We start from the raw sequence: 27,686 nt of genomic DNA, 5'->3' as shown, positions 1-27,686 counted from the left end.
AAGTGAGATTTAAGGTTTCATAGTGCATTGACAGTCCTATGTCAAATATACTACATAAACTGAACAAAGACTGTCATGCATATAAAAAGACTGAAGTACAAAGGTTTCACTATAATGCATACTTCAGTAAGTACAGTAATTCATGGAAACCCAGTAATAGCTTTTGTAATGCATTTGTCTTTTTTTCCAATTATCCTTTTAAAAATGGACTTTTCAGAACCATATTGGATCACTTAAAGAGCAGTTCTGAACATTAATTGTAAATATGGTATTGTGAGGTTTCACAGTCATTGCCATGCTGCATTGTAAAGTAAAAAGATTTTTAGCCCTGCAAACCCAATGTGGGATCTGAGAATCGAGCTGTCTTCTTTTGTGGTCGCAAATCAGCACCGAATGGCCATACTGGGTCAGACCAAAGGTCCATCTAGCCCAGTATCCTGTCTTCCGACAGTGGCCAAAGTCTCTCATACCGAAGAACTCCCTCAGTTATACCTGTGCCATTCCTACTGAAGACTTTATGGTTTCAGTGACATCTGTGCAGGCCCATTAGCTTTGCTTTGTTTGTGCAGGCTAATTTAGTATTTAGTAAGCAATTTTTTTGATGATGCAGAAAAAATATAATTCTTTTCACTCTTAGCTATATTGGATCTGCAATGCCAGCAAGAGTATAAAGCCGATAAAAACGACTTTGTCAATAGTCAGTAGATATTACTCCAAATACACAGAGAGCAAATGAGTAGGAAGATACCATTTTTACAGTCATTAGGACCTGAGCTTTCACAAAAGTGGTGATAAGCTAATTTGTAACAATGAAAATTATAGGTGCGATATGAATGTCACTGTTCTACTCACAAACATAGTGAAAATGCCAAACGTCCTCTGAAAAAAAACAAAAAACAAAACAACCTCACAATAACTGTTACAGAATCCAAGACAATTAAAAAGGAGAAATGTGTAGGACTGGTAAAATTAGTTCAGATAAAAATAGTCCTCACCCTCTTCAGTCTGAACCTTTGTCTGAAACACAGACAAACTTGTTGCAAACATTTCTGAGATTTGCAAACTTTTATTGGTTATTTTTTCCATATTTCTTTTCATTATTACATGTTTCTGTTTCCCAAAATAGAAAGGGGTGGGATCTAGTACACAGGATTGGGATCGTGTAACTCCTGTTGTACATGGATTTGACATCAACTTTCTCTTAAGGAAAATCAGTCTTGCTTGCCTCAGTTTCCTCAGAAGTTCTCACAGCTTAGACACCATGTTGGAAGGGAACATATAAATACCTTGACAGAGATATAGAGGTAACCTCCTGCACACAGTACTTGCCATGTGTGTTGTTGGGGATCCACCTATGGCAGAATCTTCATTATTAACTCTCACACCTCTGTCTACTCAGCTGGTGGGAGCAGTATATATAAGCAGAAATGCTTGTTTGTTTGGTTGGTTTTTTTTAAAGAATTTTTATTTAAGGATCTGCCTCCCCTCCTTGTTATAAAATGTGAGAAGGGACATTAATAATCTAGCTAAAAGTAGACATCTTAATTTAATATATCTAACTTTTGAATGGATTTTGTAATATGAATTTAATTTTTGTGATGTCAGATTCAACATAAGAACAGCCATATTGGGTCAGACCAATGGTCCATCTAGCCCAGTATCCTGTCTTCCAACAGTGGCCAATGCCAGGTGCTTCAGAGGGACTGAACCGAACAGAGCAATTTATCGAGTGGTCTGTCTCACATTGTCCAGTCCCAGTTTCCGACAGTCAGAGGTTTAGGGATACCTAGAGCATGGGGTTGTGTCCCTGACCATCTTGACTAATAGCCATTGTTGGGCCTATCCTCCATGAACTTATCTAGTTCATATTTGAACCCCGTTATACTTTTGGCCTTCACACCAACCCCAGGCAATCAGATCCACAGGTTGACTGTGAGTTGTGTACAGAAATATTTCCTTATGTTTGTTTTAAACCTGCTGCCTAATAATTTCATTGCATGACCCGTGGTTCTTATGTTCTATATATGGGTAAACAAGACTTCCTTATTCACTGTCTTCACTCCATTCGTGATTTTAAAGACCTCTTTCATATTCCCAGCCTTAGTCATCTCTTTTCTAAGATGACACCTAAGGTGTCTTCCGTCGCTAATGAGCTAATTACTATTGGCTTTAATAGGAATGGTATCAAGCCCTTAGAGTCCCATAAATATGTTTATTGGGAGATAATCATCTGGGTTGAAAATCAGATCAGGTCACAATTTTCATCCATGTCATTTTGTGAATGGGTATCCTATGTATCCAAAGAACACCCTCCTCCACCAGTCCCCAGCCTCAGAGGTGGGGAGACTGTCTGGGCCAGCAGGGGAAAGAAAACCTTTGGCCCCTTTAAGGATTGCTCCCTCTCTCCCCTCTTTGCAGGTACTCAGCCTTCTTGTGGGTCAGAGTGGGGCCCTGTATCTGATCCTTTGGACTAAAGGGTGCAGGATAAACCTGCATACCAAAACAAGATCTTCCCCTACCTGGAGACACCATTCTGCACTGAGAAGAAAAGCTCCAGCTCTTCCCACTCCCTTGAGATTTTGGTGGGCATCATGCTAGTGGGCATCATGCTAGTCACTTTTTTAAGTCTAACAAGGAATCTTTCCTGCACTGCCAGATAGGTGTGGGCAATGTGGGGTTTTTTTGTTTTTAATTTCCTCTCAGCAGCCCAGGGTCTTGTTGGTGTCACTAGGCCTGAGTAAACCAAAGTTGTGACTTTGGGCCTGAAGTGAACCAAAGTTCTTACATGCTGTGAATTTTAACCAACCTGCATGCTAACAGCCTAAAAGCAGAATATGTGAGAGTCAGCTTTTTAGCAGACAGCTGCAGTCCCGCTTAAACTAGCAAAAGTAGTGAGAAGGTGGGAGGAAGGGGGGAGAAGGCTTCTGTGCCTGAAGCTGACAAGGCCAACAGATAAGCTTGCGGATGAGAACTTTTCTTACACGCTGAAATGTAATGCCTAATGTAGCTGCTGTTGGGAAGGGAGGGGTGAGGGGGAAAACCGAACAAAAGGCTTACACAAACAAGGGGGGTATAAATGCTGGGATCCCGCCTGCACGCGGGTGTGCAGGATTTGAGAATGGTTTTTCTCCCTGGCACCTTATTTGGGCTCAAATAAACCTGGTTTTGCTTCTCCACCCTGGTGTGATAATTAGTGCGACGCACACCGGGCAACGAACCTGCTGTTGCTCCGCCTTGGGCTCTTTGAGCCGGCAACAGTCTCAATGGGTAGATTTGACAGTAAAATGCATTTGTTGCATTAGCAGGTGCCCAGTGTAGACATTCATTTGACTGGGGCAGCTTCCAGATAAAGCACAATTGGAAACAGATTAGGAAGAGGCATCTCCCAGAGAAGATGGGGAAAGGTGGTATGGACTCCTAATGTCCACAGCAGTGAAAGAAGAGGGTGATGGTGGGGTCCCAGCAACAGTGATGGAACCTGTTTAATGCTGTGGAGGGATGGCATAATTCCCAACATTTTCAGTGGCTGAAGTGGGATGGGACCTGTCCCCAAGGGGGTTGGAGACCAAAGTGGAGTTCAAGTCCTACCCTCAGTGGGGAAGGGGGTGGGCCAAACCTGAGCAGCACTGTGTTCCCATGCACCAGGGGCCAGGTCACAATGCCTGGAGGGGAGAGCTGAGCCCAGCCAGCCCCACAGGAGCCAGTTCAGCTGGGACGGGGGTTTCAGCTGTCAAAGTAGGACAATTCCACAAACTTGGGACTGTTGGGAGGTATGGGGCTGATACCAGCCCTCCGCCAGGTGTTACAGATTGCAAGGGAAGGGTGACCTGCCCTGGAATAGTTACTGCTGGATAGTTCCCAGATACGTTACTTAATAAAGTTGCAGCCTAGTTAAAGCACATTCTTGGTGTCTTGTCTGTCTTCCCTCAGTATCTGAGACAATAATTCTGATATCTGTGTCCTGCAATCCAGAACATTGCCACTAGTTGTCAGTCTAAATAATATATGTGGGCTGATTGTAGTTTGTTGTCTTCCTCTGAGAACAGCATTCTTGAAAATGGAGTGAATACTATTACTGAGACATTATAGTCAATTGATTTCCTAGTGATATAATAATTAGAAAGCAGACAATTTTTAGTTTACCTAAAAAACTTTATTAACAATGTAAAATGCCTAATATTTTACAGTCTGAGCTAATTCTGGCATGCCCTATAAGAGTTAACACTAAGTTGATGTGCAGACACCATGCTTCAACTTTTAATGGAAACAAAGTATTTTCTGCTTTATGTTAAAGGATAATTGTATATTGTACTACACCATCTTTTAACTCCATTGCCCCTTTCTTCCAAAAGTTGAAATAGACACCATTGGTTTAAAAGGAAATTAATTAACTTCTATGTACTGTACAGTATGTAGATATTATGATTACTTTGTATTTACAAATATGAATATTTTTCATATATGATTTTGAGTATGATAAATTAAGAGATTTTACTGTGAAGTTCTTTGCTAAACTGAGATTATAGTGGAAGACTAAATATGAATGAGAGCACAAAAAGCAATAGGAGAGTTTGTGCATGTTCTGTTACAATAGTTTTGTTTTTAATATTAGAAGTTTAACATGTTTTGATGTTTGAAATAGTTTTCTATGTTTAAAGATTGTTTACAATATTTGATCATATTCTATTAATGTGATCCTAGTAAGAGCTATAGTCATACTTTTGTACTGTACACAATTTCTTTTGTGGTTTGTATAATAAAAAAGCTTTAGGATGAGCTAGTAACCATAATTCCTGCATCTAGTCACTGAATGGTTTAAAGGAGACATGTGGAATGTCATTACAAAATCTTTAAAACAAAACAAAACAAACAAACCAAAAAAAACCCCAAAACCATAATAATGTTAAATCTGTTCCCTTTCTGGTTCTTGAGAGCAACAACTTTGAACTGTAAAACTCCTTTTTGAAAAGGGCGGGGGGAGAAGGAATAGGGTAGTGTAGAAAACGCTATTTAATCAAGAGCAGTAAGCTTTATCCTTTCAAAGGTCAAATACTATTGGTTTCATGAAAGTTATGGTTTTCTTGGTGTTTCTGTACTGAATTTTTTAGCTTGAGACAAGGCAGCACAGTCCAAAGAATCTTCGCTTCGGTCTTCTCACTAATGGATAAGGAGTCAGGTTTAGGAGACTGCTATCATCTGTAATGAAAGAAGTACAAAATGTAATACAATAAGGCATATAAAAAAGAAACTGCTTACTTATTTGTATACCAATAGCACCTGGGAGCCTCAGCAGTGGACCAGGGCCCCATTGTACTTGGCACGGTACAAACTCAGGCTAAAAAGATGGCTTTTTCCCCAAAGAGTTTACAATCTAAATGCTCTAAAGAGCATGTCCGTACACTATGAATTATGATTAAGGCTAAGATTATGTCACAGAGGTTGCAGAAGTCACGGATTCTATGACTTCCAGTGATCTCCATGACATTGGGGCCCCGGCCGCTGACCAGCTGCTGCCAGCAGCAGGGGACCCAGCAGCAGCCCAGCCTCCCCAGGGAAGTGGGGGACCCTCTCACAGCTGCCCAGCAGCTGCGGGTGATGGGACCCCTGCAACTGACCAGCTGCTGCCACTGGAAGCAACCCCTGAGCTGCCCAGCGGCTCTGCCACCATGAGCACCTGCCCCCCACTCCCACAGCTCCCAGCTGGCAGCGGCAGAGGGACACCAGAGCTGCTCAGTGGCCACAGACAGGGGGGGCCTCTGCTGCTTCCAGCTGCTGGTGGCAGCGGCAAAGGGACCCCAGAGCTGCTCAGTGGCCACAGACAGGGGGGGCCTCTGCTGCTTCCAGCTGCTGGTGGCAGCGGCAAAGGGACCCCAGAGCTGCTCAGTGGCCAGGGGCCCCACACAACTCCCCAGCTGCCACCACTGGCAGGAGCCCCCCACAGCTCCCCTGCTGTTGTGGGTGGCAGGGGACCCCCTCCCCCCACAATTCCCAGCCCCACAGGGTGGCAGGGGGACCCCTCCCAGCCATTTTGTCCCCATTTTATCAGGGATGTTTTTAGTAAAAAAGTCAAGGACAGATCACGGCTTCCATGATTTTTTTCTGTATTGCTCGTGACCTGTCCGTGACTTTTTTACTAAAAATATCCCTGACAAAATCATAGCTTTAATTATGATGATGCAGCTCTGTAGTAACTTTGTCCTATGCCAATTTTATTCCAGGAATGTAGTTTTGTTTTATATATTTAATCTTAAAATTCTAATTACAGAGTTATGGCCATTGCTCCAGAACAATATATAGTGTTTCAGAATATCAGTTCTGGATAACTAAGAAAGGTAGAGGAAGAAAGACAAAAATCCTGGCATTTTGCTTAGTGGTTCAATCACTGAACTTGAGATCAGAGGGGCAGCCTTGTTAGTCTGTATCTACAAAAACAACAAGGAGTCTGGTGGCACCTTAAAGACTAGCAGATTTATTTGGGCATAAGCTTTTGTGGGTAAAAAACCCACTTCCTCAGACGCAAATTGAGAGGAATTACCCTTTCATCTCTGGAGACAGGGCAAAATTTTCAAACTTGGTTGCCTAATGTTAAGGTCCTAAATCCATATTTAGGAAACTAAATGAAAGCTATATTTATATGGATTCAAGATCCGAACATTAGGCAACATTCCTTGATAATCCAAGCTTTTCCTTGATAAGATAAATGACCTATTCCCCCATCCACCCAGCATTTTTATATTTGTTTGTAAAAAAATAACATTGTTTCACAGCTCTAAGAAAAACATGAATAATAAATGCTTGCTAACTATGAAAAGAGTTTTAAGAAAAGTGTTTCCCAAATTGGAAAAACATAATGCTACATTTAGACACTTGGTTTCAGGACTGACTTTGACCAGACTGATACAGAGTGATGCCCTGATCGCATAAGGACTTAAGTGTCCAACTCCCATTTCTGTTGCCTAAGTCCAAAATGTAGGCGCCACTGAGATTCTCAAAACTCCTACCACATTGCTGCCTAAACCTGGAGGCATCTAACATCCCTCAGAGCTTAAATTTCTGCCATTAAAGTGCCCTATGTTTCTACTTCTGGGCCCATACACTACCGCTTCAGTCCTGACAGCTCGTGTCCGGCTTGCTCCTAAGCCCTACTCCTTAAACCAGGTGAGATAAGTGGGGGAATGGCTATTCAATGGCTATTAGTCAGGATGGGCAGGGATGGTGTCCTAGCCTCTGTTTGCCAGAAGCTGGGAATGGGTGACAGGGGGTGGATCACTTGATGATAACCTGTTCTGTTCATTCCCCCTGGGGCACCTGGCATTGGCCATTGTCAGAAGACAGGATACTGGGCTAGATGGATCTTTGGTCTGACCCAGTATGGCTCTTCTTATGAATGTCTATCTGCCCTATGGGGGCTGGTGTGATATGAGCACACCTAACTCCACACAAAATTGTCTGGAGTAGAGAAGAAGCAGCAGCTTTCCTTGTAACCTTTCGCCCACTGGTTAGGGTACTCACTCAGAACATGGGAGACCCCAGTTCAATTCCCACCTCTGCATGATGTAGAGAAGGGATTTGAACCTGAGTGTCCTACCTCACAGATGAGGGTGCTAGCCACTGCACTATGGGATACTTTGATATGGTGCGCTCCTGTTGAAAGCTGTTCCATGGCGTATAAATAAATATGCATTGGACCAGAGAGAAAGAATGACTCTATGGTTCGGTGGTTAGGGCATTCACCTGTCTTCTCCACATCAGGCACATAGGAGAATTGAACTAGGGCTCCCCACCTCCTGGGTGAGTTCCCTAACTACTGGGCTAAAGGTTACAAGAAAGGTCACTCCTGCTGCCCTCTCCTTTCTACCCCCTCTCCTGGCTGTTTTGTGTGGAGCGAGGTGTGTGCCATTGTTGTTCTTGTAAGAGATCAGATTTTTTTGCATTTTGTCTACTTTTGCTTTGCTTTCTGCTACTGACAGGGGGTGCCACATGAAGGCAGTAGACTTGCTCCCCAAGCTGGACAATCAGCACCAGAAGGGAGCTGAAAATGACCATCTTTCCCATTGATGCCTCCACTCTACAAGAGAATCTAACACGTTAAGTAAATTGAGGAGCCTGTTGCTGCATCTGCACCCTTGTCCACTTGACTGTAGATCCTGGACCAGGCTTGACAGGCTACTCTCAGGATCATACAGAGTTGCCATCGTTGGGCACCAGCATGGCCTGGTTTCCTCTCCAGATTGTGATGGTGGGGCAGTGCTGCAGACAATAACTCATCTGTTAAAAGAGTGCCTATCTCGACAGCTGGAGGGCTGCTTACCATGCCTCACCTCCCTGGATACAGAGTCTATCCCCTGGTTACCGTACCTGGACATCGAGCTCTGATGTCTGCATACAAGAGGATTCTTGCAAGAAACTCCTTAGGCACCTGTCTCCAGGAGAAATTTCACAGCTTTGAATCCCAAGTGGAGATAGGTGCCTCCCTCCATCACATACTTAGGTGTCTACCTCACTGAATGGGGTGACGCTTAAGACACACCTCTTCTTTGGCATCTTCAATTGGCTAGCTTAGGTGGCTCCTCACCTAGCATGCTGGCTTTTGTGGCTCCCTCTCTTAGGTGTCTAACTCTCCCCAGGCATTGCATAGGGACCCTGGTTGCCTACTCAGGGTTTGTGGATTCTCCTGGGTGGCAAGGCACCTAAAAGTTAAACTAGTTGTTGCAGTGCCTAAGCCCCTTTGGGGGCCTGAGTGCATAATGGAGTTGTCCTGGCAGGGAAGGGGATAGGTTTCTGTCCAAAATATTCCTGGACCCCCTGGTAGGTGATCCAAAGGGCAGCATGGATATCCACCTCAGAAGAGAATGATCATATTACACATTCTTCTTGCATCCGAAGAAGTGGGTATTCACCGCTCATGCTGCAATCTGATACTGAAGGGTAAGAAATGGACTTTGTCTTGCATGTATGATTCCTTTGAGAGAATACATTCTCTTTCTTCTTAAATTTCACCCACTGCACATGCACAGTAAATGTGGGTATCTGAACACTTCTTCAGTCTGCAAGCAAAGATGCAAGTTTAGTAGCATTATACTAAGCTTGAAAAGACTAGTGATTGTGAGCCCACCCTGACCTCAGTGAATTCAGCAGCAAAACTCTCATTGATTTCACTGAGAGCAGGCTCGGGTCCTGTAAGGATTCATTCATTCAACACTATCAAATCATCTCACAACTTTTTTTTTTTTTAAACCACACTCTTAATTTCACATCTAATCATTAAAGTTATTAGCTCGTACCCTGGTAATTAACTAAATCTCCTCCTTTTGGGTCTTCTCTCCCTTATTTTTCCTCTTTGATGAATTCAAAATGCAGTTTTAATTAAAGATCTTAGAATACTTTGAAGATGTAAAGTCCTGAATTAGTATTATCATCCCCTCTTGAGACCTCAGTTCCCAGAAGTGGGCAGTAAGCTCTGAATATAGATGATGTATATTTGTGAGAGCAGCAAAAGAGCCGTTTGTACCTCCTTGATCTTGGAGCTGGCCCCCAGCATAGTTTAGAGCAGCATCTGGGCTACTTAAAAGTATGTCTGCCTGATACACAGCCCTAAAAGTCTCTGGTGCATCTACCAGAGGTCTTCAGGCCATCTATGCAGAGTGTAAGGAGAATCTGAATGAGCTCTCCCCTGTGATGAGCTGGGGGAAAAGACTTCAGGAACAGACCATATTTGCATAGACATGCCTACTCTGCCTACGTGTGCAGCAGATGGAGCTGCTTTGCCAAAATGATCAATTTTGGTTGGTTTGGGGTTACAAATCACTCAAGGATTTGAATGCAGGGGTAATGAAGATGAAGTGTTAACCTTATTGCATGAGTAAAAGGCAGCAGAACTGTGCTTACCCTGTGACCCCCCCCTCATTGAGGGGGTCACCCTAAACTGAACCTCACTTGCTAAGCAGGGAGTAGGGATGCCACATCCTCATGAAGCTGAGAGAGTGGAGATAGTGGTTCTATGTGGTGGTGTGGTTGCTGCCATGAATCTAGCATTTAATGATAGAGCTGATTGGTCTCAACTGAGAGTCCTTGTTTCTGGCTGGTAATTCCTAGAGATATTATTACTGAACAGGTCTAGGGGCTAAGGCTTAGACATTGTTGCGGATAGGGAATGACAGTACAGAGACTGAATTGGCTGTGAGGTTCCCCATTAAGAGCTGGGTTAAGTGGCAGAACCTCAGAACGTGACATTGTGGGTGCAGCAGCAGTGGCAGAAAGAGAACAACAGCTATGAGCCAGTTGCAAGCAGCAGCAGAGGCATTGTTCAATGTCTCCTGCCCCCAGGGGTGGGAGATGAACCATGTGAACGTACCTCTGAAGTCTGGGTCTTCGCTAATCAAGGACAGCCAATGGTGAGTAGGGTACAGTGGTATCTGAGGGGAGTGGTGTGTTAAGGGATGTTTGTTTGTTGGACTTTCACATCACAAAGTGAGAAACTGAGGCCAAGGACACTGCCCAACACATTGTGGGGTGGATGTTTGCCTATGGTCGCATGCTTTTGATTTGTGGTTCTGGTGTTTTTCCAAATTAACGTTGGGTCCCCTTTTAATAAAAGTTTTATTTTGTTTTACACAGACTCAGTGCTTGCGCATGGGGAAGGATTGCCTTTGAGGTGGTGGTGTTTAGTTTTCCCAGATTACTGTGGGAACTTGAGTCGGTTTTATTTTGTGGTGGTAAGAGAAATCCCTAGACATTGAACTTGGCCCTTGTTGCTGCCGACACCACCTGTCAGAAGGATTACTAGAGCAATATAAAGGGGCCAGAATGCAGAGGAAGGATTCCCCCCTGGAACTCTGAACTGTCTTCCTCTATTCTGCACTGAGTTCAAGTTTCTCCTCTTCCCTAGCCTAGGTCTTTCCTTTGCTATGTTCCCCTTCTTCTTTCTCTTTGTGCTCCATTCCAGACTTTGTGCCTTTTTACCATCTGTCCTGTTTACCTGGAATGACCTTCTACATAATGCACAAAGAGATTTCTTCCTCCCCTCCTTCCACACCCTTTGCAATCCCCTCCATTCCATGAAACTTCAGGAGTGCAATGTATTCTCCCCATTCTGTGTTTCTCTCACAACTGCTGTCCTTTAGACTGTTAGCTCCTTGGGACAAGGACCTGTTATGCTTAGCACACTTTATTTGTTGTATGCTGCCATGTACACTGACAGCATTATGGAAATACTAATATAATATACGATAAAGAATACACCTAGCTTTTAATTTTTTAGGACAAATTGGAGAGAGTCTAGAGACTATCCCCTGACAGGTATTTGTCCAGCCCGTTTTTAAAAACCTCCAAAGATGGGGATTCCACAACCTCCCTTGGAAGCCTATTCCAAAGCTCAACTACCCTTATTCTTATAAAGTTCTTCCTAATATCTAACCTAAATCTCCTTGGGTACAGATTAAGCCCATTACTACTTGTTCTGCCTTCAGTGGACATGGCACAACTGATCACAGTCCTCTTTATAACAGCCCTTAACATATTTAAAGACTATTATCAGGTCCCACCTCAGTCTTTTTTTCTCAAAACTAATCATGTCCAGTTTTTTTTCTAATCTTTCCCCACAAGTCAGGTTTTATAAACTTTTTTTTTTCATTTTTGTTGCTCTCCTTTGGACTCTCTCCAGTTTATCTTCATCTTTCCTGAAGTGTGGCTCCCAGAATTGGACACAGAACTCCAGCTCAGGCCTCACCAGTGCTGAGTAGAGCAGGTCAATTACCTCCCATGTCTTATGTACAACACTCCTGTTAATACACCTAGAATGCTATTAAACTTTTTCATAGCTGCATCACATTGTTGACCAGTATTCAATTTGTGATCCATTATTACCCCAGATCCTTTTTCAAAAGTACTACCAATAGCCATTTACTCCCCATTTTTGTAGCTGTGCATTTTCCTTCCTAAGTGAAGAACTTTGTACTTGTCTATACTGAATTTCATCTTGTTGAATTTAGACCAGTTCTCCAATTTGTCACGGTCATTTTTAATTTGAATCTTTCCCTCCTAAGCGCTTGCAACCCCTCTGAACTTCTTGCCATTTGCAAATTTTATAATAAAATTTTATTATGCCACTTCACTTCCTCCAGTGCAGCTCTGCTCAGCAGAGACATAACTTCGCTCTTAATTTCCAAAATATACTAGCTTTAGAGGATGCTGGACTAACCCTATTGAGTGAAATCCTTGCCCTATGGATGTCATTGGGAATTCTGTCATTGACATCAGTGGGGCCAGGACTTACCCAGAATAATTTTTTTTAATAATATCTAGAAAAAATGTAGATTTTTCTGATATAAACTGAGCCAAAACACTTGAATGCCTTAATTTACGTTAGAAACAGAAAAAGCAAGACTCACCTTGATTTTTCAATGGTAAAGGCATAGTCTCCCTGAGTTTGCTTAAAAGGTTTTTCATTTCTCTCATGTCTCTGTGGAAATTAAAAGTAAAATAGATAGGTTATTTAAAGTCTCCATTCTATTTTCTGCTTCTGCGGGTTGTAGGAATAGTACAATACACTTAAATAATGAAAGATAAACTCAAAGTGGGACTAACAAGCTCTTTTGGCTCTATCTAATGGACAAGTAGTTGGCTCCAAGATAAAAGCCAGTCTAATTCTTTATTTTTGTTACAAGAGGAATATGCCCTTAGATTTAATGAGGAGCTGGAGGGTTGATTTGATTGTAATTAGCAGCTTTCTGGTTCAAATTTATCCTAGGATGATGACATAATTACCACTTCCTGGATGTTGAATGGTCTTTATAAAATGAGTTGGTGGGTTCAGTCCAATTCCTAGCGGAGAGATGTACCATACCTAGCACAACTGGCAGTTATCAGCACCAGTGTTGGCTGCACTACCCTTTTGCCCCTAGATGGTGAACACTTAGACTGTAAGTTCTTGGGACAGTGACTGTGTTGTGTATCTTGGACAGTACCAAGCACAAAGGCAGTGTTTAAAAAGTAATAAATAAATGACTGTAGGGACCACGCATGCTGTATCTGTTCCCATTTTGTGGATGAAGAGAACATTTCATCCAGCCTGTCAACCTGACCCCTCTCAAGTATATGGGATTTGCCCAAAATGTTAAAGGGGAGAAAACAGACTAAATAATCCCCACTGATATTTTAATAGGTTTCCTCTCTCCCATAGCAAGGTTACAGGTGTGAGTGTGTTTTGAAAGTGGCTCACGGTTTGTAAAGTGAAAGAGAAACTGTGTGAGGACCCAGGCTGCACTAAAGAGTTTTTGGTTTGAAAGACGGTGTGATCTTGCCTCATTCATTTGGATACCCCGATACTATAATATGGTTCCTAAACAGAGCAGTGCAACTATCTTTCCAATTGTTCAGTTTTATTCAGCTCCTCTTTTAATAGAACAGAATTTGGTTTTATATGGTAGCCCTCAGGCTCTCAGTGGTAACTCACACAAAGCCTTAGATAATAGATCAGTTTCAGTAAGAACAGAAATGGCCACCAGGGTTATCTCTTACTTATTTTTTTTTAAAGGGCCATATAAGCTTCAACTTGCACCTGGATAGCCAGAGGATTAAAGGAGTTCAGTTTGGTATATACTTGTTTATTTCCACACATTCAGAATTATTGGCAGGCACAACTGATGATGTCAATTGGATGTCTAAATACCTGACTTGCAAGTACAAAAATGGAGACCAGGTGATTTGGAATACAAAAGCAGAGGCCTGGTTAAAACTAGAATGAAAATCAGTCTTATTATCTCTGTTCTGCAAGTAGGACCATTTATCCAGGGGCGGCTGCAAGCCCCAGCACGCCAAGTGCGTGCTTGGGGCGGCATGCCGGGTGGGGATGCTCTGCCGGTCGCCGGGAGGGCGGCAGGCAGCCAGCCTTCGGCAGCATGCCTGTGGGAGCTCCACTGGAGCCGCGGGACCGGCGACCAGCAGAGCGCCCCCCACGGCATGCCGCCGTGCTTGGGGCGGCGAAATGTCTAGAGCCGCCCCTGCATTTATCTCTGTAGTTTCTTCGTGCTTTGACAGTGACATCCAGTGGTACTCAGCTAAATATTTCATTCCTGGCCCACCACTGTACCCACTGATTTAGAAGTTACTGTCATGTACATTAAGTTCTGAAGAAATGTTAAAATACCTTTTTAATGTACTGATACAAGTAACAATGTTGATTGCCTATGTGGAAAAGGCTGAATAAAGCATTAGGCCTAAATTCCAGTATTTAGGAATAAAAGCTACACATACCTTTCAGTGTTTTCAATATCGGTGGAAACCTGCCATGAATGCTGTTGAATATCTATTGGTGAAGATGATGTGTCTTCTAAAATAGGTACTTCTGAACTCTCCTCCATTTTATTGTCTAGGATCTTGGGTGTTGCACACGTCTCTTTTCCTTTAAAATGTTAAGACAAAACAAAACATATCCCTGTTATTTAAACACAGTTTATACAAAGACTGAAATGTGGTGGTTTGGTCCTGATTATGCACAGCACCAGTGCAGAGAGTTATGAACCCAAACTCCATGTTAAAAGCAAGCAGGACAGGGAATGGATGGCAACTTGTCCATCTGCTAATGAGAGCTCTGCTGCTTGGCATAAGTAATGCAGTGGCCAAGCAGCACCAGCGGGAGTGAGGTCAAAGAGAAGAGTGTGGAGCTAAACATTTTGCTTAACTGTGTAAAATCTGTGTCAGGGGCCAAAGGGCAACATGGAACAAAAACCAGTGAACCGTAGTGCATCTACTGAAAATGACTTCAGAAACTCTCACATCAATGGACAGCACAATGCACATATCTAGTTAGTAGTAGGATGCTGTGCTGAAAAAGTAGGACAAAATGTGAAGTTCTGTACATGACACGTTTTAATAGCACTACACACCTGCCAACATTCACAACCCAAAATACAGCAGATTCCAAATCTGCACCAAGTTTGTGATTCATACTTACTACAAGGAAATAAAAGGAGGTGTTAGAGCTGAGTGGTTGAGGGCTGGTAGCCAGGTCCTAAGGGATTTTGTGTGGGAGAGAAGGAGGTGTTGGGCCTGGACCATGGTGATAGTGACTGCAAAGGAATTAGGGTTGATGGGATTAGCTGGTGCCCTGACAAGGTTCTAATCCATGGCCCTTGGGCAATTCCTCTGTGGTAGGGTGACTAGATGTCCTGATTTTATAGGGATAGTCCCGATATTTGGGGCTTTGTCTTATATAGGTGCCTATTACCCCCTACCCCCATCCTGATTTTTCACACTTACTATCTGGTCACTCTACTCTGTGGTAACCAGTGTAGCCCTGGCACCAGGCATCTAATGGGATGGATTTCTTTTGAGTGTGCCATTTGAACTGAGAAATTTCAGAGTTGGGTTCCAGACACCTTCCTTAGAGGTTCAAGTTTGTTTACCTTTCTGGTTGGACCTCATGAATTTGCCCAAACAATCTATGACCAAAAAGTTCTTATTAAGCAAGGTTTATTACAAATAGAGAGAAATTAATATTAAAAACAAAATCTGTGGTCTTTAAATTTGGCCAGAAATCACCTAGCTAAACCTACACTGTAATTACACAGATGAGAAGAAATTGCTTGTTTATTTCCATCATCCAGCTTCTCAGGTCATCAGAGCTGTTTGCATGTTCTCAGCCTGACAGTCTGCTAGAGATCCTGGGAATCAAACTTCCATATATTTTTTTTAAACCTCTCACTCACCTCAGGTATCCTTGGCCACAGGGAACAGCTCCACTTCTCATCTCTCATGGAGTCTCCTTTTGAACTCCAGACTAAAGTGCTGCTCCACCTCTGTCTCCCCTCCTCACCCGCCGCTTAACAAGAGTCAATCAAACCCTCCTCCTGGGTGATCTCCTTCTGTGCTTTAGCTGTAGTATCATCTCCTCCCAATTATACATCACAGTTAGACCATAAGAACGGCCATACTGGGTCAGACCAATGGTCCATCTAGCCCAGTATCCTGTCTTTGACAGTGGCCAATGCAAGGTGCTTCAGAGGGAATGACAAGAAAAGGGCAATTTATCAAGTGATCCATCTCTTCTCGTCCACTCCCAGCTTCTGGCAGTCAGAGACTTTAGGACACCCAGAGCATGGGGTTGCATCCCTGACCACCTTGGCTAATAGCCGTTGATGGACCTATCCTCCATTAATTTATTTAATTCATTTTTTAAACTCTGTTATAGTTTAATCTTTCACAACATCCCTGGCAAAAAGCCGCACAGGTTGGCTGTGTAAAGTACTTCCTTTGGTTTGTTTTTAAACCTGCTGCCTATTAATTTCATTGGGTGACCCCTGGTTCTTGTGTTATATGAAGGGGTAAATAAGACTTCCTTATTCACTTTTTCCACACCAGTCATGATTTTATAGACCTCTCTCCAGAGCTGGCTCTAACTTTTTTGCAAAAAAAAAGAGCACCGCCCCACCGTAACACTCCCCCCCCGCGAGTGCCATGCCGCCGAACCCCCCCAGCACTGCGCCGCTGAACCCCGCCCCGAGCACGCGGCATGCCGCCGAAGCCCCCGCCCCCCCAGCGCCACATTGCCAAGCCCCCCGCCCCTCTTAGCGCCATGCCGCGCTGCCAAAACCCCCGAGCGCCATGCCGCCCGAAGCCCCCCGCCCCTCCGAGCGCTGCCCTGCCAAAACATCCCCCCTCCGAGCACCGCCCGACCAACACAAAAATGAACAAACAAAAAAAGCCTTCCAGCGCCACCCCGGCGAACCAAAAAAACAAACAAACCCCAAGTGCCGCCCCGCCCCGAGGTGCTGCCCCAAGCATGTGCTTGGTCAGCTGGTGCCTGGAGCTGACCCTGCCTCTCTCATATACCCCCTTAGTTGTCTCTTTCCAAGCTAAAAAGTCCCAGTCTTTTTAATCTCTCCTCATATGGAAACTTCCATACCCTAAATCATTTTTGTTGTCCTTCTCTGTACCTTATCCATTTCTAATATATATTTTTTTGAGATAGGATGGCTAGAACTGCACACAGTATTCAAGGTGTGGGCATACCATGGATTTATATAGTGGCATTATGATATTTACTTATCTATCCTTTTCCTATTGGTTCCTAACATTATTAGCCTTTTTTTTTTGACTGCTGCTGCACATTGAGCGGATGTTTTCAGAGAACTGTCCACAATGCCTCCAAGATCTTTCTTGAGTGGTAACAGCTAATTTAGACCCCATTACTTTGTATGTATAGTTACCCAATATGCATTACTCTGCATTGATCAGTCTTGAATTTCCTCTGCCATTTTGTTATCCAGTCACCCAGTTTTGTGAGATTCTGTTGTAACTCTTCACAGTCTGCTTTGGACTTAACTGTCTTGAGTAATTTTATATCATCTGCAAACTTTGCCATCTCGCTGTTTACCCATTTTTGCAGATCATTTGTCATTGTCTTATCAGAGACCTCAGTGTGAAACCTTAATTGCTTATTTGTCTGGTCCTCTTGGGTATTTTACTCGCTGTACTGGAAAGAGCAATGAGTTATACCAGCCCATTACACAATACACAACTTTCATGTCACACACTTATCACCTTCCTATGAAATAGGATTGCTCTTGAAAGCGATCCAACTTGTCACTGGTGCTATAGAAATATAAAGTAGTGATATAATTTGGTGCTGATTAATTTTACTGTTACTTGGTTTTAAAACAGGGATTATTATTTCCTCTTCCAAAGGACAGATGTGCAGTGCCTGTAATACTTTTTGTGCTGACCAAAAAAAAAAAAAAAGGCAGTCTTGTAGAGTTTTGGCAGTATGAATGGTACCAAGGAGCTGTTCACTAGTAATATTGTTGGATCATAACCGATTCATGAAGACCTCCTTGAAATTCAGGGTGCCTGCTGAATCACTTGAAAAATAACTGAGAGTCTGTTAATAATAAAGGCTCTGAAGAATGTCTTAGTCATAGGCTTAAACTTGTGAGTTAGGCCCTGGGGTCTACCCCCAAATCCTGCATAACCTTGGAATATGGTGGAGGCTCTGTATTGGCCTACTACTCCTTCCCAGCTCCTGTTCCCTGGTACCATGACCCTATGATGGAATGCCAGGGACTCCCTTGGCTGTGACTGCCCCTGGATCTCTGAAGAATGAGTGGGTGGCTCAATGGAAACAATAATGAGGAAAAAAACAGTAAAAACTGTTATATTTTCTAGGGAATTTCCATAGGGTAGAGTGGGGATCATATGCTCCCCTTCCAAACTTGTCTTTCCCAAGTAGAGTTCAGTGTTAAAGTCCTTATTTCTCCTCACATGTATTGTACTTCTCTTTTCTCTCACAGTTTGTCCTTCTTTCTCATACCAGTTTTCAAACAGAGCAGTGGTTTTCAACCTTTTTTCATTTGTGGACCCCTAAAAATTTTCAAATAGAGGTGTGGACCCATTTAGAAATCTTAGACATAGTCTGCGGATCCCTTGGGGTCTGTGGACCACAGGTTGAAAACCACGGAAATAGGGTTATGGTAATGAGATCATAGCACATCAGTTAAGTAATCCATCCTTCCAGTGCTCCTAAAACTTGAAATGAAATAAAGTTTACACAGAAAAAGACACCATGATTTCAGTGAGGTTTTTTTAATCTAAATTATAAATTATCAAAGGCTTTTATGTACTATTTTAAGATATTTGTTATTAATACAAAATGCATGATGGAAAAACAATTATGCCAGGATTGTTCAATGTGTAAGGCTCTTGTACTGTGCATGGTACACACTTACCTGTAATTTAGAATTTTTATTATTGTGATGCACATACAATATAGTAACTAGATAATTCTGAATTTACATCACAGAAGCTTTGTGGTGTATTTGCTCAATGATACATGTACACAATTCTTGCACTAGGCTCAATTCTTTCCTTTTTAATCCAAATATCTATTCTGTGGTATTTCTTGAAGTGCCTAGCAGACTAGTATCATAAGACCATGTCTACACCTCTTCAGACCCCTTACCAATATAGCTGACAGAAGTCTGTAGTACACACATGGAGTGCTGATTCTACCCTTGCTTCACCTGTACTATTCCCCTGGGGCACACTGCAATCTTAGAGAGGTAACTCTGTGAATCTAATTCCCTCTGTTTTGCCCTCCAAAACTCCTGCCCCATCTTCTCTTTGATCTCCTGCATGCATCTTTACCCAACACTTGTATAAGAAGAGCTAGCTTGCTCCAGTGATGCACAGTATACAAGCATGACAACATTCTGTGATGTAAAACACATTCCTATCATTAATCCCATGTGTCCAGGAGCTAATAGTTTACTAATATAAGTAACAATGTTATCAAACTGGCTATTAAGATCTGCAGATGGTACCATGGAATTATTGGTTTCTGTGTAGATTATGTATTTGGGCATTTAAACTTTGGTGATCCATCTATAAAATTCCACAGTTCAGAATCTGTTAATTCAATAGTTATAACCCTTATTTCACAGTTGCTTGGTGCAAGAGGATCCTCACTTATTTAGATCAACTTGATTCTGAACAAGGTTACACTAATAATACGTTCTTCCCTTGTATTTTATATGTTCCGGTGGCAAAATGTGAACATCTATGGACAAAATGATGAAAGAATGAGAGTTTGCTTTCTATGAATTGCCACAAAAAGGGAAAATATTTCTCGTTATAAATGTAGCTGACTTTATAAAATGTCACACCAATCTGAAACTCCAGTGTAAAATAATGACTCTCGCTCTGGTGACTAAAAATGATCTAATTGAGATTGCAGAGACTATAAAAATTATTTCGCTCATTAACATGATTTCCTAGTAACCCCATCACTGTGCAACTAGTATTTAAATGTAATAAAATCACCTAGCATCCTTACTTGTCATTGGACTTGTTACTATGAAAATGTGAGTCAGCAGAGCTATTTTATTTTATCAATCACTATTACAATCCCAAACCAATTTAAAAATTATTTGCTGTTGATACAACCTCCAGGACTTCAGTGTATCAGTTCGTACTCTGGGATGCTAACAAATATTTGTGAGATAATGTGGGTGAGATCTTTTATTGGACCAACTTGTGTAGGTGAAAGAGACAAGCTTTTAAGCTTACACAGAGCTCTTCTTCAGTGTTACAGCTAAATACAAGATGAAACAGATTGTATAAATCCACTAACCCCCTTTTGTCCTAGAACTACAGGTGTGTTAACTCCCCATTTCACCACAAATGATCTCTTGAAACATGTTTCAACTCCTTATGCTGAGCAATCTGTTCCATCTTGTATTTAGCTGTAACACTCTGGGCAGATCTACACTTAAGACAGTACAGCCAGCAGCTGTGCCATTGTAGTGCTTCAGTGAAGAGGCTTTCTATGCAGATGAGAGGGCTTCTCTGTCAGTGTAGCTACCGCCTCTCAAGGAGGTGGAGTACCTACACCAATGGGAGAATTCTCCCATCAATCTAGGTTGCTTTAACTGTGTTGCTCAGGGGTGTGGATTTTTTACACCACTGAGTGACGTAGTTATACTGATTCAATTTCCTAGTGTAGAACTGGCCTCAGAGTACCTTTCCCAGACCTAAAGACTAGTTCGGTGTAGCTCGAAAGCTGGTCTCTCTCATCAACAGAAGTTGGTCCAGTAAAAGATATTACCTCATGCACCTTGTCTCTCTAATATCCTGGGAGCAACAACATTGCAAACAACTAATATTTGTGACAGAATTCACTGACATTTGACAAAGTGTTATAATTTAATGATAATGATTGGTTTAATTACTGGTGGATCTGGATACAGTCAATATTCATTTACAAACAGCCATCACTCCAAATGATCTGACTGGAGTGTCTCAGAAGCAAACTATTTCTACAGCACCTTCTAGTGGCTAACTGACTAACTCGAGATCTGCTCACACTTGGCAGAAATTATTACAAAGCATCATTTGCAGGGTCAATAAAACATGCAGAGAGATTAGTAAAATGAGGCCTTTTTTATTTACAGAAAGCTGATGTGAATTTTGTAAATGCTGCAGAGCAGTTCCTAAGCTAGCCCTGAGTATCTCCACATTACTTAGCTTCCCACTAAACTATCATTAAAACATGTTCTCGTGCCTGAGGCCTGGGTTTGACAGTATTCCCTGAGGTCTTTAGAGAGTGATCTTTATAAGGGGCATACAATGCTTGTTCCTGTGTTTCTTACTAAATCAGCTTGCAAAGAAATTTCAGCTCACTGCTTTAGGGTTATTATTTATATCAGAGCAGTAGCTAGAGATTCCAGCCAAGAGCAGGACCCACATTGTGGTATAGTGCTATACGTTTGCCCCAAAGAGCTTGCAGTCTAAATAGACAAAGATGTGGTTGATCAAACAGAAATGAAGTGACTTGACCAAAGTTACACAGCAAGTCCATGAGAGAGGTAGGAATAGGACCCAGGACTCCTGACCCAGTCCAGTGCTTTATTTGCTAGATGGTGCTGCCTTCAAAGGCATTAACCTGTTCAACTTAGTGAGTTATGTGGCTAAATTCATGCACTCTTCAGTGATTTTTTTAAAAATTGATGTTCATAAACCAAGAATATAAAATATGAAAAGGTCTTAGAGCTTGTATATGTTACCCAACCCCATACATTTCACAGGATCGCCAATAAAATCATGCATCTTTATGACTTGACAAAGCTGCAAGTCTTGACAATACAAAACCAGACACTATTACACAGACATAACATGTTGGGGTGGGAGCAACAACAATAATAAAAAAAGACATAGACAAGTAGCCCCCCCCCAAAAAAAAGGGGGGAAGGAGGAGCCCGGGGGAGGGAAGCGGGAGGGGGAAAAGCAGAACGAACAGGTAGAATGGAAGTCTGGCATTATTTGAGCTATCTCAGCATTCCTTATCCAAATGTATCAAGAAACAGGGTTCAAATTTCTTTGAATTCATATAATTTTTCTCTATGTTGATGAGCTATGTTTTCTTTTGCTGCCAACTCAGACAGATCTGAACACCCCTGCTCTAGTCTGGGTATAAGCCTACTCTTCCATTTTTTGTAAAATCATGTTCTTGGTAATCACCGAGGCCCTCAAGAACCAGCATAGTAGATACATAACCTAAGATATAATTTTCAGCTGAGGTTTAGTTGCTGAAGCCAAGCATTGTTTTCATTTATGTCCATCTCTTTCAACAGCTGCCTGTTGGATAGTCCCATAACGTGTATCGGGGAGTTTTTTTTTTATTACAGCGGCAACAAACATCAGAGGACAGGACCCCCCTCTTGTACAACCTGTGTGGTGTCCAATATATATTAAATAGAATCTTTTGCTGTATCAGGCATAGCCTCAGATCCACAGAAGCATTTTTAACTTTCTGTAAAGTGTGCTGCCATTGGGGTTCCTTTAAAGGCTGTGTGACGTCCCCTTTCACAAAGAACTCCAAACCACTAGAGTTCCTCTTCATTAGTAGAGCATACATAACTGGGGAGTTTATGAAGTGTTTCCAAGGTTACCAGTAGTTCTAGGGGTATGTTTGCAGTGGCAGTGAGCCTCCTAGCCAGGTGGACAAACTCAGGGTCACAGGGCTCAGATCACCATGCTAAACCTAGCTGTGTAGATAGCACTTTGGGCTTCAAAGCCCAAGCTGCAACTTCAATCACCTCCTTAGTCTTCAGAGCCCAAACTCTAGGCCAAGCCACAACGTCTACCCCCGTGTGTGTGTAGACGTACTCTGGCAGTCCTACAGCATCTGGACCAAATTGATATGTTAGTAAGTGTCTTAGTTGTAAGTACTGCCACTCTGCTGAGATCAGGTCACCATGTTGCTTCAGTGTTAGAAATAAGACAAAGCCCTCATCCTTGACTAATTAGGAAATCCATATGTTGCCCTTGCTCAGTCAATTCTTATAAAGTACAGTTTCCCCCGCTGCCCCCAGTTTGCCAGTCTGGGCTACCCCAGAGAGGTCCTTTTGCATGACACTGAGGATGAATTTGGCACCTCTTAGCTACGATAGCCACCACCAAATATTGTTTTGAATTAGTAAGAGGAAGGCTGGAATAGCGGTTTCTGGCTTGGATATATACAAAAGGGCCTTGTCTGTTTATAACATCAATTTATACTCCAGGGAACCAACCTGAATGCCTCAGATAACTGGATGAGCCGATATACCTACTGCTGGGGCTCAAAAGCCAAATCAAAAAGTAATGGCAACAGTGGGCACCCTTGCTGAGTAACCTGGAAGAGGCTGATGATATCTGAGGTCACGTTGTTAGTTGTGATGACAGAGGTTGGGTGAGAATATAACCATTGAATCCAGGAAATAAAGATATTTCCAAATACAAATTTTTGTAAGGTATAAAACATACCTCCATCCACTCTATCAAAAGCCTTTTCTGCATCTAAGGCTTATACGGCTTAGGGTTCGGGGTCCTCATATTTCACTACTATTACATCAATAAGTTGTCAAAGGTTATCAGAGCCATGATAGCTTCTGACAAATCCCACTTGATTTGGTGTACGATAGAACCCCAAACCTTCTCCAATCCCATTGCCAGAACTTTTACCAATATGTTGACATCACTATTAATAAGTGAAATTGGCTTATAATTGGAACATAGTGTAGTGTCTCTTCCTGGCTCAGTAATAACTGATATTAGGGCTTCCCTCAGGGGGTGCACTCTGGGAGTGACTCATGAAACATTTTAAGCATCTTGTCAGACAGGAGGTCAAGGAAGTGTCTATATGATTTGGCAGAGAAGCCATCTGGCCTGGGGGCTTTCCTTGCTTTCTTATTCTTAATGGCCTTAATTAACTCATCCTCTGTTAGTGGTGTGTCAAGGTTTCTACACTGAACTGCAGTAATGTAGTAGTTTAAAATAATTAAGCCAAAGCACCTGTGGGGGACTTTGTGTCCAACTTGTACAGATCTTCATAGAAATTAATGATATTAATAAAGAGTTCTTTAGGTGATGTACATAATTTACCATGGTTATCATGGAAGACCATGATTCTACATGCAGAGTTCTTTTATCTTGGGTGGTACACCAGCAGCTTGTCAAGTTTTCCACCCAATTCACAGAAGTCCTGCCTGATTAGAAATAGGGCAAATTGAGTCTGCACTGAGAACATCTTACTGAGTTCAGCTCTACAATTAATTGGGGATTTAAGCAAATCTGGAAATGAGGCTATGGCTTAAGAGAAATCAAGCTCTTTTACTTTTTTCTCATATTTTCTGTCTCTCTTCTTGGTTGATGCAAAACTTATAATTCTACCTCTTAAATAGGCCTTGAGTATCTCCCACATTAACCTGCTAGAAGATGCTGAAGGTTGGTTTGTCTCCAGGAATAGGCCAACTTCTCCTTTTCAATAAATATTTTGAAATGAGGATCTAATGAATGTGAAGAATTAAATCTCCATTTACCTGGCTGTTTCTCACCCAGGTCTGTTGCTATTTGAAGAATTACAGGGGCATGAACAGGTCAGCAATTGTATTAATGGAGAAGTCAGTTACAGAATAAACCATGTCACTGGAGAGCAAAACAATCTTTAGGAGGATAGGACCCATGTACTGGAGAAAAGTATGAATAGTTCCTACTCATTGGAAGTAAAGTGCAACTCCAGAGCCATTCTAGTTCTGCTGGCTTATGCCCTCGAGGCCAAGATTTGTCCATAAAAGGATAATTAAAATCCCCAGCAATCACAGTAGGAATATGAGGTTCTCCATATAACTTAGTAAAAAACCTATGAAAGGTTTCAGGATCATCAAGCTTAGGCCCATTAATATAAGCAGTGACTAGGTGACTTTAAGGATTAAAAATTTGCCCTGAACGTCTGAAATTCACTCAGAAACTGTTATTGCTAGTGCTTTATGGAAGAGGTTGGCTCTGCCTCTGAATCTGGATGAGAAACCACAAGATGCTGCTTTTCCTACCCAGTCATGCTCTAATTTAGCAGCCTCATTTGTGGTCAAGTGTGTCTCCTTCAAAAGTAGTGTCTTCCTTTGCTTTCATTAAAAATGAGTACACTTTTGTTCTTTTTCATTGGAGTCTTGAGACCCTTCACATTCTAGGAAATAGAATTAAGATTCAGGGCCATTTGGCGGTGTTAAGAATTATTTTTGTATGAGTACTCTTACAAATGGAGGTGATGGAATGTTTGTATTATTTGCTCTATTACATCCCATCCTACAGAAACCCATGAGGGGGGAAGTCTATGGATGAAATGTCTCAGATGCTTATTCTCGATATTTTGGATTACCTTGCCAGATGCTTGCCACTTGCCAGACTTCCAGGGAATAGGGAGGAGTGGGCTCCGGAGAGGGGGAGGGAAGAGCACAAAAAGACAAGTTAAAGCAAAAACATAAAAACATAAAACATACATATTACCACTATTACTTATTACCAAGCATAGTAGAGCACAATGTATTTGCAACAATTATCCAACATCTAACACTATAAACAAAACAAAACCAATTCAGTAGAGGCTGGGAAGACGCACCATCGAGGCAAGAGGCTCCACCAATATCCACTATTTAAATTATTATTTTTAACAGGCATCCTATTATTCCCATCCCACAAATTAGTACCTATATTATAAGGCAATAGAAAGGGAGCGAACACTGCACAAATGTAATATTTCTTAACCTGATATGTCAAGGATATTATTATCCCCTAATCTGTAATCTTTGCAGTTTGCTGAACCAAACAACAGAGTATGGGTAATAGAGCTTGCTGCACTGAATGAGACACTGTATATTTTGAGGATCACTTTCTCATGGCCACGTAGCCCCTCCCCTTTTTAGTTTACAACCAGACATTCAGTTTCCCTTCCCCACATTAAGTAAACATACTGCTAACAGGGGAGAAATCTAACTACTCCCACAAACTGTAAATAACTGCACCAAAGAATACAACAAATACTCCAACTGAACAAGTGACTCGTCTATATTAATTTTATACTTCCCGTTCATGTACATGGAGTTGAGCTTATAGAAGGTGGGGGACGCACCAACAAGGGGAAAGAGACTGGGGAAGTAGGGGGGTGGAGGGAGGACATCGGGGAGAGAAAGTTAGTGGACTGGGGAAAAGGGGCAAGCAGGGTGAGAGGGAGGAAGTAGCAGGTGATAGGGAGGGCAGAAATCACTGTCCATATAGCTCAGCAACCTGCACTGATCTTCTCCTCTGCTCCCTTGTTCCATAGGGGGTACAACTACATTGCTCAGCCCTGTGCAGCTTTCCATGATGTCTTGCAGGGAGGAGAGCTGTCTCTCAGATTTCCAGCCCAAGCTGCTGGGCTTTGAGGATCCCCAGCAGTAAGGATACAGCAGGGTCTCTCACTGGCACCAATTTTAAAAAGTGGCATTGGAACCCTCAAATTTGTACAGAGCAACAAGAAGCTGCACTGCCCCCTCGTGATCTCTTTGGTGTACATCAGTGCTCAGCTAACACATAGGCCTTGAATGATCACAAACCAATAGTTCATTCATGTTGATGTTCATTTAGGGATGTTGTCAAATCAGGGCCGGCTCCAGGCACCAGCGCAGCAAGCAGGTGCTTGGGGAGGCCAATGGGAAAGGGTGGCACGTCCAGGTCTTCGGCAGCAATTCGGCGGCGGGTCCCTCAGAATGAAGACTGCAGCGGTAGAGCTGCCGCCAAAGTGCCGCCAATGTGATTGCTGATTGTGGCTTTTTAAAAAAAAAATTCCGCAGCTTGGGGTGGCAAAAACCCTGGAGCCAGCCCTATGTCAAATGTTTCATTGATTCCCCAGCACAAATGCAGAAGCAAAGATACTTAATATTGTTAATACACAATTTAAATCTACCCTTTCCTCAGTCAGCTCACTCCCATGAGATCAATTTGGGATGAAGTGTTTCCTTAAGTCCCCTCTTTCACATTTAGCCATTTGATGAGAATTGATATACACGTCCCAAAAGTTAATAAAGTATCAGCTTGAAGCAGGAGAGAGAGAGAACCCAAATAAGTGAATGAGTCATGGTAACTGGAGAAGCTCATAAGTGCAGGTAGGGCAGACATAACAACTGGGAAGTAAACTTGGTATAAAACAGAACAGGTACTCAATTCAGTGCAGGCTATTTAAAAAACTTTCTGCTGCTCGTGGCTTTTGGAACTGATGTATTTCCTTACTAGCCGTGACATGAAACTGAGCTGGAAACTTTATAAAATATTTGTGCACCCAGTGCTTGGCAAGTTCCCTTGCTCTTTTAAATCTGATCTCTGTTTAACCAGGTCTTTTTGCAAAGTCTCGAATAATCATCTCCTCATTTTGTGGCATCCCCCAAAATAGTTCTTTTTTCCACAAGCTAGCTGCATTATGTCTTCTTTTACAGTAAATCTGATAAATATGACAATCAGTGCACGAGGTTTGGCATCTGAGGCTGACATAGGAGCAGGGATCTATGTGCTCTCTCTAAATCAAATTTAAAATCAGATGGCAGACTGAGTACTTCTGAAAGAGGCCAGGAAACAAATTCTAGGGGGTTGCCTTTCTCTGCTCACTCAGATACGCCTATAATTCTCAAATTATTGCATTAAGACCTTCCCTCAATATCTGCCACTTTAGATTTAAGAGAAGATAACTTGGTGAGGCTTCTCTGCACCTGGACTGAGCTCCCTTGTACCTAATCTTCCATTTTCTCCCTTCTGCTTCATTCACCTGTGCCGTCAACACTTGCACAGAGGAGTTAATCAAGGTGTCGTGACCTGGATATCTACTGTGTCTGCAGCAACTTTCTTCACCC

The 27,686-nt window shown here is 42.3% G+C and overlaps 1 protein-coding gene across 2 annotated transcripts in view; it reads right to left on the bottom strand.

Annotated features, from left to right (window-relative positions):
* Positions 1-4,192: 4,192 nt before the first annotated feature.
* LOC120408138 (regulator of G protein signaling 7 binding protein) overlaps positions 4,193-27,686 on the bottom strand; it is a 74,688-nt gene continuing 51,194 nt past the window's right edge. The window contains exons 4-6 of one of the 2 annotated variants that reach the window (XM_039544747.1): positions 14,254-14,401; positions 12,390-12,460; positions 4,193-5,196 (exon numbers count right to left, since the gene is read on the bottom strand). In XM_039544747.1, coding sequence (XP_039400681.1) covers positions 5,105-5,196; positions 12,390-12,460; positions 14,254-14,401 — 311 coding nt within the window. In that variant the 3' untranslated portion in view covers positions 4,193-5,104. Of the gene's footprint in view, positions 5,197-12,385; positions 12,461-14,253; positions 14,402-27,686 lie in introns of those variants that run through there. The other variant, XM_039544748.1, reaches the window with a different exon arrangement.

Source organism: Mauremys reevesii, linkage group 6 (genome assembly GCF_016161935.1).
Source record: "Mauremys reevesii isolate NIE-2019 linkage group 6, ASM1616193v1, whole genome shotgun sequence".
NCBI lineage: Eukaryota > Metazoa > Chordata > Testudines > Geoemydidae > Mauremys > Mauremys reevesii.
This window is presented reverse-complemented; position numbering and strand designations above follow the sequence as displayed.